The sequence below is a fragment of the Erinaceus europaeus genome, chromosome 13 (assembly GCF_950295315.1).
Source record: "Erinaceus europaeus chromosome 13, mEriEur2.1, whole genome shotgun sequence".
Lineage (NCBI taxonomy): Eukaryota > Metazoa > Chordata > Mammalia > Eulipotyphla > Erinaceidae > Erinaceus > Erinaceus europaeus.
This window is the reverse complement of record NC_080174.1, coordinates 84,092,920-84,110,516: the sequence shown is the minus strand read 5'-3', so window position 1 is coordinate 84,110,516 and position 17,597 is coordinate 84,092,920. Positions and strand designations below refer to the sequence as shown.

Genomic DNA, 17,597 nt, shown 5'->3' with positions numbered 1-17,597 from the left:
AACTCATATGTAAGAATGATGGGTCTACCATTCCAAAGTAGAGGCAAAGATCCTCTCAAGAAAAATAAATAGAAGGAATGCTGTCACTCTACCAGCTATCTGTTATTAACACAATGATACAAAAATAAACAAACTCAGATCAAAAATACACGCATGGAAACTTCACTAAATTCCAGTAAAGACACTAACCAAAAGATGGGAATGCAGATTATTCAATAGATGGTGCTAGAATGTTTTTCAAATATAAATGGGGGGAAATGGAATACGGGGGAGTCGGCGGTAGCGCAGTGGATTAAGCGCACATGACGCAAAGAGCACAAGCGGTGAAGCAGGTCTGCAGGTATCTAACTTTCACTCCCTCTCTCTGTCTTCCCCTCCTCTCTCCATTTCTCTCTGTCCTATCCAACAATGACGACATCAAATAACAGCAACAATAATAACCACAACAACGATAAAAAAACAAAACAGGGCAACAAAAGGGAGAAAAGTAGCTTCTAGGAGCAGTGGATTCATGGTGCAGGCACTGAGTAAACTTGGAGGGGAAAAAATGGAATACATATTTCATATCTAACACCCAAATCAATTCCAGGTGATAGTCTTAAATGTGAATGGTAAACATTTTATGAAGAATATCTTCGGAAGTTGGGCGGTAGCGCAGCGGGTTAAGCACATGTGGCTCAAAGCGCAAGGACCTGAGTAAGGATCTGGGTTGGAGCCCCGGGCTCCCCACCTGCAGGGGAGTCGCTTCACAGGCAGTAAAGCAGGTCTGCAGGTGTCTGTCTTTTTCTCCCCCTCTGTCTTCCCCTCCTCTCTCCATTTCTCTCTGTCCTATATAACAACAACATTAATAACTACAACAATAAAAAAAGGGCAACAAAAGGGAAAATAAATATTTTTAAAAATTAAAAAATATATATCTTTGTGTTCTTAGGGGTAGAAAATAATTTCTGGGGCCAGGCGGTGGCGCACCAAATTAAGCACACATAGTAGGAAACTCAAGGACCCACAAGAGGATCCTGGTTCGAACCCCCGGCTCCCCACCTGCAGGGGAGTCGCTTCACAGGCGGTGAAGCAGGTCTGCAGGTGTCTATCTTTCTCTCTACCTCTCTGTCTTCCCCTCGTCTCTCAATTACTCTCTGTTCTATCCAATAAAATGAAAGAAAGAGAGGAAGAAAAAAAAAAAAGGGCCTCTAAGAGCAGTCTTACCAGCTATAACCCTGGAGGCAAAAAAAAAAAAGAGAGAGAGAGAGAATTTCTTCAACAAGAACCAAAAATGAAAAAAATTAGAAAGTAATAACATACAAACTTTTTGCAGCCAAGAGCTACTGTAAAATAAAATATATAAACAGGCACAATATATTTAAGAAGCAAATCCATGATGTAATCCAAGAAGCTACAGGTCAAACATAATCTACTTTAACTAAAATTAATGGAAAGTGAATGAATTTTAAAATTTAATTTGAGACATTTCAGCTACTCCAAAGCCTTGTGGCTGTTCTGTCAATGATATGAACTATCTCCACCATCATGGAAAGGTCTCTTAGATGATGTTGATCTAGAATATATCTAAGATGTTTAAATTTAAAGAACCCAACTTAAAAAAAAAAAAGATTAATAGTAGTTATAGCTATTTGACTGAACAAAAAACAAACCATAAATTTCCGTTTCACTAGTGACCAGAATAACAAATTAAAATTATTAAACACTAGTTCAGACACCCCAAATTGACAAATAGATTTAAAAATAAAATAATAGTAAGGAGATAAAGGGATACAGACAGGCAACTTTCAAGAAGAGTTGTTTCCCAGACCACTAACTAGATTAGTCGGAGTGCATCCCAGGACAATGCCTCCAACCATGTTGTCCAATTTGGCATCCAGGCACTGTTCTCCCCACTGGAACTAAATATTCCCTTTCTCCACATCTGAAAATGTCTGTGAATCAGCACAAATGCGCGCGCGCGCACACACACACACACACACACACACACACACCAGCATGTAACTGACAGAGATCAGGAAAAATAGTGATCCTTGCAATTAGAATTATTCTACCTAAACTATGCACCCAGTGATAGGAACTGAAATTTAAAAGTTAAAACTATGGAAATTATTGTCATGCACAGGAGGATGGATGCAAATAATGAAACACCGCAGGATGGAAAATGAATGTGCCTCAGCTATAAGGATCAATATACTGCTTCTAAGTAATAGAATACTGAGTAAAAGTGGCAAGCTGCATAGATGTGAACAGTATATTTAAAATTAATTCTTCTTCTTCTTCTAGCGTTTGCCTTTCTTCTGTAGCCAGTCAACAACGTCAGGTTGAGCCTGATGTAAAGTTTCGAGACCTCCTTTGAATCTGGAGAGGTGGCAGTCGTTGACTATGTGGGTCATAGTCTGTCTGGAGCCGCAGGGGCAGTTCGGGTCGTCTCTGGCTCCCCAGCGATGGAACATAGCGGCACACCGGCCATGGCCTGTTCGATAGCGATTGAGGAGGGCCCAATCATAACGTGCTAGGTCAAAGCCGGGTTGACGCTTGCAGGGGTCTGCGATGAGGTGTTTGTTCTTTACCTCAGCTGACTGCCAGCTCTGTTTCCAAGAGTCTGGAACAGAGAAGTGCAGTGTAGGCGTAGGGGACCAGATTGGGTGACGAGACGTCAAGCGTTGGACAGGGTGGGCGAAGATATCCGCGTAGATTGGCAGGTCCGGTCGAGCGTAGACGTGGGAAATGAACTTAGATGATGCCGCATCCCGACTATATATTTATGTGTGTGTGTGTGTGTATATACACACACACATACATATGAATACACACACACACACACACACACACGCACAAATATATATATATGAATACACATGTAAAGAACAGCTAACCAAAAAAAAAATCAGGATAGGATTAGCTCTAGCAGAGGAAGGGAATCCTTCTGGGAGAATCACATGAGGGCCTTCTAAAGACAGATTTTATTTTAATTATTTATTTTGAATTGAAACAGAAATCAAGAGGAGAGAGGTATCTGCACCACTGCTTCACTACTATGAAGTTTTCCCTTTGCAGGTGGGGACCAAGGGATTGAACCTGGGTCCTCGAGCACCGTAAATGTGTGTGCACTCAACCACTCCAGCACATGCAGCACCATGGATTTAACTGGGATTCTCGGGCATGCAAGTCTCTACCAGCTGACCTATTTCCTGGGCCTGATACATTCTTTCTTGAGATGGGTAGTGGGTTGAAATATGTAACATATTTCTATTTGCTACTTTAAATAATTATAAAAAATGTTTAATGGTCAGCTTAATTATTACTTTTTAAAATTTATTTATTTTCCCTTTTGTTGCCCTTTTTTATTGTTGTTGTATTTATTGTTGTTGTTATTGATGTCGTTATTGTTAGAGAGAAATGGAGAGAGGAGGGGAAGACAGAGAGGGGGAGAGAAAGATAGACACCTGTAGACCTGCTTCACCGCCTGTGAAGCGACTCCCTTGCAGGTGGGGAGCCGGGGCTCGAACCGGGATCCTTATGCCGGTCCTTGCGTTTCACACCACGTGCTCTTAACCCACTGTGCTACCACCTGACTCCCAGCTTAATTATTTTTTAAGTAAGATCCCTTGACCTTTTCTCAAAGGTGAGTAACTCCATTCAACCTGCAGAGTCATCTGAAGGTCAAAGACTGTAGAATATGTGAAAGTATAAATGAATGTGATGTGGGACATCACATAGAAACTCCAAGAAGTAGGCATTTCCCTAAAGACTACACTTGGATACTGTCTGGAATCACAGCTCTGGAGTTCGTGGGCAGTTAATGATCAAATCAACATACTTGGAGTCTCTGGTTTCTTACATTAGAATGAGGTGGGGGGGGGGGAGGGAGGGAGGACTCCTGTGTAATAATTAATATATACATGCAAATATAAATTTTTCTTGTTATTGAAGAGATCAGAGGATTGAACAGATCAGGAAATTACATTCTAAAAGAGGATAGTACTGGGGATGTAGGCATTTAAAAACAAGTTAATGGACATGGATAATGCCATGATAACTGTCTGTAGGGACTGAACGCAATGGAAGCTTATTGGTTTGACCATATTTCTTCCAGAGAGCTGACTGATAAGATTATAGAAAAGAGATGGTATGAGAGAAAGAAAACTGGTAGAGAAAGGAGACAAAGAACTGTTATGAGCCAGCTCTCCTGCAGTGGAGTGATTCAAAGAAAGTTTATTAAAGACTCCGCTTCGAATGAAATTATAAATTTAAAAAAGTCTAAAAGTACAAACAGTAAAACTTTGTGTGAAACATTTTGAAAACTAGCTCTCTGAAATGGTACTACAGGCTACTCATCTCTTAAAGTATGAGTTCCCTCACAGCTAAAAAAAAAAAAAAAAAATTTCCTTCAAAATTATTCAGAAAAAAGCAGTGCAATAGCCTGGACAATAGCACACCCAGTTGTGTGAAATTATTACCATGCACAAGGACCCAGGTTCAAGTTCCTACTCCCCTCCTGCAGGGGGGAGCTTCATGAGCAGTGAAGCAAGTCTTCAGGTAACTCTCTCTTTCCCTCTCTATATCTGCCTTTCCTCTCAATTTCTCTGTCCTATGAAATAAAATAAAATAGGGGGGACAAGAAAAAGGAACAAATTGTCTACAGGAACAGTGGATTTGTAGTGCCAGTACCAGCCCATAGCAATAACCCTGGAGGTAATAATAATAATAATAATAATAATAATAATAATAATAAATAATAATGCATTGACTACACATTGGTGTTTTCTAAGTTCCAATCAGTTGCAACAGTTTTAAAATATTACTACTAAAAACCTCCCAATTTGTTCACAGCTAGGTATATCAAGCAATGACATAAATCCCTTTAAAGGAACAAAGTAACTTTCACGTCTGGGAATGGCCTGAGAACTTGTATCTGTTACTTCAAGAAAACAACAAAACTGATAGACTTAGATCAGTATCTTTAAAATGTTATCAAATGGCGCTTTACTCTCCTCTAGAATTTCCTTGAGCGTGTTTTGTATAAAAGCAACCTCCACAAAAACCTCCACAAAAACCCATCTATCTTTTGCAGGTATAAAGAACCACTAGCCTGTTAGGTGGAATAAAATTAACACAGGGGGGAGTCAGGCAGTAGGGCAGCTGGCTAAGCTCATGTGACGCAAAAGCGCAAGGACTGGTGTAAGCATCCCAGTTCGAGCCCCCAGCTCCCCACCTGCAGAGGAGTTGCTTCATAGGCGGTGAAGCAGGTCTGCGGGTGTCTGTCTTTCTCTCCCCCTTTCTGTCTTCCCCTGCTCTCTCCATTTCTCTCTGTCCTATCTAACAATGACAACATCAACAATAACAACAACAACAACAATAAAAAACAACAAGGGCAACAAAAGGGAAAATAAATATTTAAAAATAATTAACACAGGGATTACAAAGGCTTGATAGAGCAAAGCCCATCACAGTCACTTTAAGTTTACGTTGTTTAAAAAAATAAATAAAATAAAATAAAGCAAAAAATAAAAGGGTATACACATAATTACCATATCCTCTCAATTTATTTATTTTGCCTTCTAAATTTAAGCTGCAGAAAATAAACCTTTTAATGTTTATAAACAGGAAATGTTGAACTTCAACATTAAGGCACAGTAATAACAAACAACCACTTAAAAATAGCTTCACTCTAATGATCTTTGCAGAGCGTTTTCTTTTTGCTCCTGTACAACTCTTCTGAAGTTCAGACCGACTCAAGCTGTTTTTCCATGAATTAAATAAAAGCATCAGCTCTGCGAGTTTGAAATGATTCTGTCTCACTCTAGCTTTCAGCTTGGTCCTACACCACCACCTGCCTTTTTGTTTGTTTGTTTTTTTTAACTCAGGTTTCCAACCTAGCTTCAAATTACTAGTCAATGATCACACCATGTAATGAAGTTGGTGGATTAGCCGAAACGAAAACCCAGAATCCTCTATACCACTTTTCTTTTCGAACACAGGTGAATTATTTATCACCTCGTTCACCAACACTGTTTTAATTTAGAGAGTAGTTCATTGGATGCCAGGTATAAAGAAAGAGTCTGGCCTCAGAACTTTTTGACCCTAAGGAGCATTGACAGAAGATGGAAGGAAAGCAACAAAGGAAAAACACAGGAGGAGGAATAATAACAAAGGAAGCCGACATCCACTGAGTTGACTCCCTATGACAGACATCCACATAATGCATTTCACTTCTTCTCCATTTGAAATTACTTTGTATAATTCTCTCAGCCCCAGAATGCAGGTAGTCTGTTTCTCATGTTAAGGCCTGGAAACGGCAGTTCACAAAAGCTAAACTTTTTTTTTTTCCCTCCAGGGTTATTGCTGGGGCTCAGTGCCTGCACCATGAATCCACTGCTCCTGGAGGCTATTTTTACCCCCTTTTGTTGCCCTTGTTGTTATTGCCTTGTTGTGGTTATTATTGTTGTTGTTGATGTCATTCATTGTTGGATAGGACAGAGAGAAATGGAGAGAGGAGGGGAAGACAGAGAGGGGGAGAGAAAGATAGACACCTGCAGACCTGCTTCACCGCCTGTGAAGGAACACCCCTGCAGCTAGGAAGCTGGGGGTTCGAACCAGGATCCTTATGCCGGTCCTTGCGCTTTGAGCCACATGCACTTAACCCGCTGCACTACAGCCCGACCCCCCAAAAGCTAAACTTCTTATTCAGGGTCACAAAGTAATTAAGCCGAATTTATTGTAGTGCTTTTCTGCTTCCAAAGTCTAATTGCTTTTTTCTATGTTGGATAAAATTAAAAATAATGTGTAGGAGTTTTCAAAATAACACAAAGGAAATCAATAATATGTTCAAATTACAACTGGATTGGTAAACAACCATACATCTAACTTCTTTATTAATATTTTGTTTATTTTTTTATTCATTGGATAGAGACAGAGAGAAATTGAGAGGGGAGAGGGAGATAGAGAGACACCTGCAGCCCTGCTTCACCACTCATGAAGCTTTCCCCCTGCAGGTGGGGACCAGGGGCTTGAACCTGGGTCCTTGTGCACTGTAGAGTGTGTGCACTCAACCAGGTGTGCCACCGCCTGCCTACTCCCATACATGTAACTTCTGTATTCAACTGCTTATAACAACTTTCCCAAGTGTGAAGTTGTCACCATTATGCTCAGCATGTATATAAAATCAGCTCTAGAAAACACCGGAAGCCTCTCATGGAGACTGTTTGGAGACAGTAATGAAGTTACATTCGAAAGCAAGACAAAGGCAGACAGTGTTCGGGACGGGACTAAATTGCCACTAACCTGCTGGACTTCACTCTCACCATTTGAGATTTTCTCCGTGTAAACAAAGGAATTGAATATCCGCTGAAAGGAAAAGAAAATAACATTAGATTTTCTTAGACAGCCATTTTCTGTGTGTGTATGTGAATCATTTGCTTACAACACAAATAGAATCCAGCAGACAAGATTTAATTAAAATGCAGTGATTTCATACAGAGAAGCCCAAATGCCAGCCAAAGTCAATCGCAGTTATATAAGCAATACCCAGGCACTTGTGCAAGTGAAATAAACCAGATGTTATACTATATTTTTCATATTCAGAAAGACATTTAATTACAGATCTCCAGAGTCCAATGCTGTTTTATCCAACTGGTATAAGCTGACCAGAGTTGTGTTTCTCATTTAAAGCCTGCACTCCCTGAACGCTGTGATTGTTTACAGACATGAACATCTAACGTGACAAAGCTCTTGAAGGAGGATTCTTTCCATACTCTCTCATTTTCATAGCTAACCAGTACCTACCAAATATTATCTATCACCTTCATTACCCAAGCACCTCTCAAGAGACTAATATAACAAGTCCTGCCAAATCTGCTTGGCTATAAGAAAAGATCCAGTTTTTACATGCCAGGGAACAGGACAACCTTGCCAAGACATTAGTCCAAACTGAGACACACACATTCTTCCACTAGACTGTGCATAACTCATATAGACTCCTCCATACATGGCTGGAGTTAAAAACCTTTCCACAGGGAGTTGGGGGGTAGCACAGGGGGTTAAGCCCAAGTGACGCAAAGCGCAAGGACCGGCGTAAGGATCCTGGTTCGAGCCCCCAGCTCCCCACCTGCAGAAGAGTAGCTTCACAGGCGGTGAAGCAGGTCTGCAGGTGTCTGTCTTTCTCTCCCCTTGTCTTCCCCTCCTCTCTCCATTTCTCTGTCCTATCCAACAACAACGACCACAATAATAATTATAACAATAAAACAACAAGGACAACAAAAAGGACTAAATAAATATTAAAAAATTAAAAAAAACCTTTCCACAAACTTATAACTTACCCCCCCCAAATGCTACCATTACTGAGCAAGCACAAGAGAGAAACACAGAATCAAGTTTTAAACAACAATCCAAGCTCTATGCGTGTTACAGGCGGAGGAGGAGGAAGGAGGGAGGGAGAGAGGCAGGGAGGGACAGAGAAAGAAAGAGGGAAAGAGGGAGGGAGAGAAAGAGAAGTGGGGAGAGAAGCAGTCCTATCGTTTATCCCACAGTGTTACAGTACCAATGGAATTCTCCTGATGAGTATGCAGTCAGGCTGGGAGATGTCAGCCAAAATTTCCCTTTCTGTCTGACTGCCAAGTGTTGTCAGCATCTGGGACAGTTTCCCAGACAACCTAACACACCTGCATGCTTGTGGTGTAGGAGACAATGTCAAGTCCATCAATGGTGGTGCAAGTGAAGGGAGATCAAGGGGCCAAGGGGAAGGGGGGGAGCAGGGGTGGGGGTTGAGAGCAAACAGACTTTGAGGAGGACCTGAGGTAGAATTAAGGTGGGGAGCCGGGGTTCCATGCTAATTCTTAAGTTCCTAGATAGATGTCATTACTATCTAAACTTCCCATCTAAATTCTGTACTTTAGCTTTCAAAGACTGTTCAGAGTTAAAAAATAATTTTCTGAAACACTAATATAATCCATAGAGATATCTGGATCTATGTAAATGCATTGCACAGGTCTGTTTTATGGTGACACAGGAAATAGAACCTGGAACCGGAGACCCAGGCATGAAAGTTTTTTGCATAAATGTTGTGTTTCCCCACCTCACCCCCACCTTCTTTCTTTGTTTTTTGCTAGTAAAAATAGAGCATTTCTCAATAGTAATAAGACATATGTGCTGGGAAGTACTAGCAAGGGTAGTTTTGGTCCCTAATTCGCTCATTCATAATTTTAATAATTACTAATTGGCAGTATTTTATGTAAATTTTAAAGATGTATGAACATAGGGAATCGGGCCGTAGTGCAGAGCGGGTTAAGGGCACGTTGTGCAAAGCGCAAGGACCGGCGTAAGGATCCTGGTTTAAGCCCCCGGCTCCCCACCTGCAGGGGAGTCGCTTCACAGGTGGTGAAGCAGGTCTGCAGGTGTCTGTCTTTCTCTCCCCCTCTCTGTCTTCCCCTCCTCTCTCCATTTCTCTCTGTCCTATCCAACAACGATGCCATCAATAATAACAACAATAACCACAACAACGATAAAAAAACACCAAAGGTAACAAAAGGGAAAATAAATATTAAATTTTTTAAAAAGATATATAAACATTTCTATATTTTATTTTTCCTGTGTGTGTGTGCGTATGCGTGTGTGTGTGCGCGCCCGCCAGCCTCTAGGATGATCCCTGGGGCTCAGCACCAGCACTACAAATCCACCACTCCTATGATCCCTCCCCTTTTTGGGTCCATTTTACTCGATAGGACAGAGAAAAATTCAGATGGGGGAGATAGAAAGAGAAAGAGAGACACCTACAGACCTGCTTTACCACATTTGATGTGTCTCCGCAGCAGGTGAGAAGCGGGGGTCTCGAACCCGGGGCCTTGCACATGTCCTTGCGCTTAGTACTATGTGTGTGCTTTACTGAGTGCATCACTGCTCAGCCCCCGACATTTCTATATTCTCTACACCTAATAAGTATGAGTCGGTTTTAAAAAAGAAAAAAAAAAATGAGAGCCGCAAAGAGTTTTAGTTTTGAACTGTGTTGATTTTGAAGATAGCCTACTTTATCCCAGTCTCTCAACCACCCCAGACATCAAAGATGACCTGCAGGTGTAATAACCGGGCTATCACCAAAGCGAACAATTTACTGCCCCTTTAGCCCCACCCCCTGCCCAGAGGTTTTAGTGAGAGGTCAGTCTAGACAAGTACCACTGTACTAGGAAGTCGGTCACCCCAAGTTTATGGGTATGTGCACTATCTGAAGGTATAAAAGGGAGTTTGCACTACACCACCAGGCCACAGGACAGGAAGACAGCAAAGCAGTTTCTGCAACGCACTGTCACAAATGGGGCTTGGAGGTCAGAGTCCAGCAGTGCTACACATAGCACATAGCTTAAAGGTATATAGGACACAAGTAGCACCTGAACTGGAATTGGCGTCTTGCACCAAAGTAAAAGACTCTGGGGTGGCTGGGTGGGGAGAATACAGATCCAAGGATGACAGAGGACCTAGTGGGGGTTGTATTGTTATATGGGAAACTGGAAAGTGTTATGCATGTACACACTGTTGTAGTCACTGTCGAATGTAAAACAGTAATTCCCCAGTAAAGAAATTTTTAAAAAGTATATATGACTTTCATAATTTCTGGCATCATCTAAGTCATTACATTTGACCCCACAACAACCAAATGTGGCAGGCGGGGCAGGAATCTGAAGCTACCTTTCACAGACGAAGATAAATAATATATATATTATATATATAAATAAATAATATATATTATATATATACATATATATGTGTGTGTATGTATGTGTGTGTATATATATATATATATATAGCTTAAAAGTTAGAAAATGTCTTACAAGTAGAAAATTAAAGTGGTGGGTCAGAACCTAGGTCCTGAGTTAAAAACAGCTATTAAGGGGCCACATGGTGGCACACCTGGTTGAGTGCACACACTCTACAGTGCGTAAGGACCCAGATTCAAGTCCCTGGTCCCCACCTGCAGGGGGAAAGCTTTGCAAGTGGTAAAGCAGGGCTGCAGGTGTCTCTCTGTCTTCTTCCCTCTCTATCTCCCTCTACTTTCTTGATTTCTGGCTGTTTCTATCCAATGAATAAGTATTATAAAAAAAACAGCTATTAAACAAACATACTCATGTCACCTTTTAGTTTAGGATAATTAGAAATCTTAACTCCTTTGTGGAAGGGGGGATGATGTCTTGACTGTCCTCTACCCGTTTAACTTTAAGTTTAGTCTAATGTGCCTAGATAAACTTTTTTATACCTGACTATTGTTAGGAGAAATTATGAGCCCCATGGCATTAAATTTGTATTAATTTTGACTTCTCATGAAACTGTAAAAGGAACAGAATACAGGGTATGGGGTTGTCTTTAATTTGAGAGTCAAGAATTGAGATAATGTTGAGGTCAGAAATGACAGGAAGTTCCTGGGGGAACACAGACACTGCTGCACCATGCTGGAACACATGTTCCCCAGGCATATCTGAGTGTGCCTAGGGGAAGGAAATTTCTGCACAGGAAATGGAAGTTGTAATAGGTGTGGGTGTGGCTTATCGAGGAGGTTAAGGGGGGCTTGGATATTTATAGGCTACATCTGTGGACCTGGCTGGCTCTCCTCTTTAGGTGAGCCCAGGTCAAGATCTACAGAAAAGGCTCCTCTCTCTCTCTCTCCTTCCTCTCTCTCCCTCTCCCTCTCCCTCTCCTTTTCCCTCTCCCTCTCCTTCTCTCTGCCTAGGTGAGCCCCGGGCATTATGTTAGTAGAAAGGGTTTTTCTGTCTCTTATCCTAATGTGAATGTTCTCCATTTTCCTGAATAAAGTTTAAAATACCTGAAAATCATGCTTTCTCCTCAGTTCTCTGAAGCAATGGGGAAGTGAGGGGAGAGAGCAAAGTCGCCAGTAAATTCTCCCCAATACTTCATTGACATATTGGTGACCTCAGGATAAAGAGTATTTTGGTTGTTAGGACTTGGAAAAGGGCTGGCGAGACGCATAGTGGTTATGCAAAAAGATGTTCATACCTGAGACACCAAAAGTCTTCAGCACCATAAGCCAGAGCTAAGCAGTGCTCTGGTCTTTCTGTCCATGTATCTTTGTCTCTGTATGCCTCACACAGAAGATGAAGAGGAAGAAGGCAAGAAGGAAGGAAGGAAGGAAGGAAGGAAGGAAGGAAGGAAGGAAGGAAAGAAAGAGAGGAGAAAATGATTTTTTTTTTTTTCCCTAAATGTGAAACTAATGAGTGAATCACAAGTGGTCAGATTGGTTAAGCCTCTTACATGATTTACTCACAGTAACAGGATAAGGTAAGGTAGAGAGGGTAGATATTCTAGTCTATTCCAAGTTGAAGGAAGGAAGGAAGGAAGGCAGGAAGGAAGGAAGGAAGGAAGGAAAGAAAGAGAGGAGAAAATGATTTTTTTTTTCCCTAAATGTGAAACTAATGAGTGAATCACAAGTGGTCAGATTGGTTAAGCCTCTTACATGATTTACTCACAGTAACAGGATAAGGTAAGGTAGAGAGGGTAGATATTCTAGTCTATTCCAAGTTGAAGGAAGGAAGGAAGGAAGGAAGGAAGGAAAGAAAGAAAGAGAGGAGAAAATGATTTTTTTTTCCCCTAAATGTGAAACTAATGAGTGAATCACAAGTGGTCAGATTGGTTAAACCTCTTACATGATTTACTCACAGTAACAGGATAAGGTAAGGTAGAGAGGGTAGATATTCTAGTCTATTCCAAGTTGAAGGAAGGAAGGAAGGAAGGAAGGAAGGAAGGAAGGAAGGAAAGAAAGAGAGGAGAAAATGATTTTTTTTTTCCCTAAATGTGAAACTAATGAGTGAATCACAAGTGGTCAGATTGGTTAAGCCTCTTACATGATTTACTCACAGTAACAGGATAAGGTAAGGTAGAGAGGGTAGATATTCTAGTCTATTCCAAGTTGTTGCTTAACTTTATCCCAATTCCCTCGAGGACAAATGGAATTCCAGAAATTTGAGCTCTTAATTTGAGCACAATTAAGCACTGGAAAGAACTCTCCTCAGTGTGCAAGTTTCTGGAAGTCCATAGTATCCTTCATCGTCTCTGTTCTGATGAAAAAACTAAAGTAAGAATGTGCTTTGTTGCTATTATACGGTGGATGAATTACTAAATTAGGTGGAGGAGGTTTCTTATTTTGTTATCTTTATTGGATAGAGACTGCCAGAAACCTGGGGCCTTGCACACTGGAATGTGGGTGCATGACCACCTGCTTTGTCAGACACATAACCAAGCCACCAAGCACTAGAGCGAGTTTCAATTTGGCCTCTCTCTCCCTCTGCCCTTCTCCCTTTATGTGAATAAAAGCAGCTCAAAACGGTAAAGCCCCAGACACAACCCCCCCCCAAAAAAAAAAAAAAGAAAGAAAGAAAAGAAAATCATTTTAAGTATAAATTTCAGTGGGTCCTCTTTCCCACACTCAAAAGAAAACCGGTGTCAAGCAGGGGTACATTCGGTGGAGTGCACATGTCCTATGAGGACATAGGATCAATACCCAAAATGAAAACTATCCTCTCTCTAATTCATATGGGCATTCTGGATAACTGGCAGCACCATCTAAAGTTAAGTACGTACATATCCGGTAGCCCAATAGTTTCCATCCCGGCTATCCACCTAGTAGAAATATATTTACACCTCAGGTTTGAAGTTGCCTCTGCCTCACAGAAGGAAATGTCAGTGGTATGGTTTGTGTCTGTCTGTCTCTGAATTTCTAGCTGAAGAAGTTGATGTGGATTGCTAAAACCCCAGTGACAGCAACACACACACACACACACACACACACACACACACACACACTATGTGTTTATAAAAAGAAAAGCTTGATTATGGTCATTGCAGCACTAACTCATAATACCCCAACCTGGAAAAAAATCCCAAATGTCTATCGGCAATAGAACAGACAGACAAATCTGGGACATTGATTCACACGATGGCGGCTCTGGGATGAGACTGACTTCAGAGTTGCAACATGTGTCAACAGCATGACTCATACACATAATATTGAAGGAAGGAAGCCTGGCATTAGGACACAAAGGGCACAATTCTGTTTATACCAAGTTCAAAGTTAGGGAAAACTAGTCTGTCCCATTAGAGGTCAGGGCAGAGGTGACCTTTTTATGGGAGAGTGAATAGAATGAGGTGTGAAGACCATACCTGGGAAACAGACATTGATGTGAGATGTCTATACCCATGTTCTTTGCTGTTATGTGTGTTATATTCAAGTATCAGTACTTCAAAATATGTACTTCAAACAGACACCTCAAACAGTTTCTTTAAACTATACCATAGTCAAATATTTTGTTTACTTTAAAAACTACTCATAAATTATTTAGGGCTGGGGGGACATAGATAGCATAATGGGTATGCAAAGAGACTCTCAAGGCTGAGGCTCTGAAGTTCCACATTCAATCCCCTAAACCACCAGAAGCCAGAGCTGATCAGTGCTTTTGTGTATTAAAAAAAAAAAAAGGCAAATAATTAATTATTTTTAAGAAACTACTCACAAATTATTTAAAAGGATAAGAGTCTACACTCCAGGGAGTGGGGTGGTAGTACAATGGATTAAGCACACGTGGCACAAAGCACAAGGACTGGTGTTAGGTTTTTGGTTCGAGCCTCGGGCTCCCCACCAACCCTCCAACTCCCCCACAAAAGGAGACTTGACTCTAAGTCGAAAATGGGAGCTAAGTAACAAGTGAATACAGTAGTCTCTCATTTCTAAATGAAAAAAAGAGATGTTGGGAGTTGGGCGGTAGCGCAGCGGGTTAAGCGCATGTGGTGCAAAGCGCAAGTACTGGCCTATGGATCCCAGTTCGAGCCCCCGGCTGCCTACCTGCAGGGGAGTCGCTTCACAAGCGGTGAAGCAGGTCTGCAGGTGTCTGTCTTTCTCACCCACTCTCTGTCTTCCCCTCCTCTCTCCATTTCTCTCTGTCCTATCCAACAACGATATCAATAACGACAATGATAATAACTACAACAACAAAACAAGAAGGGTAAAAAAAGAGAATAAATAAATAAAAATAAAAAAATAAAAGAGATGTTGTGTACGTGTGTGTATATGCTTGTGTGTGTGCACTTTGCAACCTGCTTCTTCCAGCTCTCAAAGAGCTGGCACCTCAGTTATTCCCTGTCCCCCAAGACCCCAAATCTACCCTCCTCCTTATCCGCCAGCTCCATCCCTCCCAAGTCTACTTAATTGATTCTGCTGAACTCATGGCAAGTGAATTCTACTTTGCTGGAACAAGAACGTGTACAGGAGTGTTTAATAAGATGACCAGTCCTGACAGTGGGCCACGCCTTCAATCCTCAACAGCTCTGTCAAATTTTAACTAGATATTTAAATGAATGATACTAAACAATACCAAACAATAGAAGAAATAAACCCTTCGACAAGACTAATGAGATTCTGTTGCTCGCCCTCCCTGAGCTTTGCTAACAGAATATAGAATGGATTTTTCTTCTCCCAGAAAAGTTATTCTCTTGCTGTTTACAGGACAGTATATCAAGTCAACTCAGCTGAGAGTTCTCTTATAGCCATATTCAGGTCTGGATCTTTTCCTAAGATCCTTGGAATAGTGGCCCAAGGGGAGGAAAATACTGATCACCACTGTCATCTCAAGAAGTTGCCCAGACAATATTTTTAGTCCACCTGAATGTTAGCTCTCAGGCTTGTACAAAAATCAATAAAGTGATGGGAGCCATGGCACATACCTAAAATAGACTTCCTAGTCGCTTCCCACATGAAGACCTCCTAATTTCATCTGCTCTATTCCTGCCTTTGGCTTCCTGTTTATTAAACAAATTGTCCTGCTTTATATCTTACTGCCTTTGAGCCACCAAGTTGCAAGAGCTACTATGATGCCATCCCAACTTCTTTGGGCAGATGAACTCACCAATGTGTCCTGGAACCTCACCTCTCCAGAACCCTACCCCACAAGGGGAAGATAGAAACAGACTGAGGATATGAATCCACCTCCCACTGTCCATATCCAGAGGAGAAGCAATTACAGAAGCCAGACCTTCCACCTTCTGTATCCCATAAAGAATTTTGGTCCATACTCCCAGAGGAATAAAGAATAAAGGAGTTTCCAATGGAGGGGATGGGACCTGGAACTCTGGTGGTAGGAATTGTACCCCTTTTATCTTGCAATCTTGTTCATCATTATTACATCACTAGTTAAAAAAAATTTTTTAAAGTTGACCAACACTAACCATTAATAGAGGAAATGCTATTGTTAAAGCAAACTCCAAGGATCGCTGCACAGAGAATTAATGGCATGAATTAAGTGTTTCAAGAAAGAAAACATATGCATGCCTTTATTTTTCCTGAAGCATCTCCAGTGAATAATTTTTTACTAGGTTTTTAAAGATCTCTCCTGCCCAGATTAGGCAATCCCTAATTTTTACCAGACTATTTAACCTCACACCACTGAACATATGGAATGTCTAGGAAAATTACATTCTCTGAGGAGACTCTCCATTCTGTATTCTGAGATCACAGATCAGTGGTATAAATCCCAGTCATTTTTTTTTTTTAATCCCTAAATTAGTTCATGCTAGATACAAGCAGTTTGGGAGAAGTTCTCTAGAACACTGAAAAGGTTATTGCTGAAACTATAAAATCTTAATGTCCAACAGTAAAGGACTGAATTATGCTACATTTTACTTGATATAAAATATGTTGTGCAGCTATTAAGTATGTTTAGGGCCAAAGAGGTGTGGCTCACAGCTAGGGTACACGCCTTGTCATGTGCATGGCCCAGAAAGGATGTGACCTTGGCACCATCTGGAAGGTGTCATGGTACCATGAAGGGCTCTGATGCTTTGGGGGTCCCTTCCTCTGTCTTTCTAAATGAAAAAGCAGCCCAGGAGTGGTGACATCTTGCATGTGTGAGGCTCCAGCTCAGCAAATAAAATGTTCTTATTATGGGAGGGTGGGTGTTGGTACACACCCATGTTACCAAGCACCAAAAAACCAGGGGTTAAAGTTCCTAGTCCCTACCTGCAGGGGAAACTTCACAAGTTGTGAAAGAGTGCTGTGGTCTCTCTCTCTCTCTCTCCCTCCCTCCCTCTCCCTCCATCCTCTTTTCCTCTCAATTTCTTTCTCCTATCAAATAGAAATAAAGAATAAAGAATAAATTTTAAGAAGTGTTGTTTCCTGATTCTTGTTATTGTTAACATTGTCATGACAGCATTGACATATGTACATTCTGACTCTGTGTGCAGGTTACATTACATTAATGTGCCCTGGGTCCTATCAAGGATCCAAAATTACTTCAGGTGCTATACAAGACATTGCCGGTCTAGTTTCACGAGCAGAAGAGAGATGACCAGGGACTCATGGCTGAGCTGGAAACGCAGTTCAATCTTTATTGACGAGCATGGATGTAGTTCAACAATCTAATCTCTCCATTAGAAAGCCCTGTCTTTTATATCTCCTGAGGCAGAAGTGTCAGGAAGAGGAAGTAGGTAGGATAGGGGGTGGGGAGAAGGAAAATAGCTCTAGAACCAGTGGGGATTAAACCAGTGAAAACAACGATTATGTAAATAGACTACAACGTCAAGCAATGCAACAGAAGGGGTCTTAGAAG

The 17,597-nt window shown here is 41.2% G+C and overlaps 1 protein-coding gene across 1 annotated transcript in view; it reads right to left on the bottom strand.

The window, feature by feature from the left end:
- CACHD1 (cache domain containing 1) overlaps window positions 1–17,597 on the bottom strand; it is a 200,802-nt gene that overhangs the window by 95,609 nt on the left and 87,596 nt on the right. Inside the window, exon 2 of the mRNA XM_060206358.1 lies at window positions 7,288–7,350. Coding sequence (XP_060062341.1) covers window positions 7,288–7,350 — 63 coding nt within the window. The remainder of the gene's footprint in view (window positions 1–7,287; window positions 7,351–17,597) is intronic.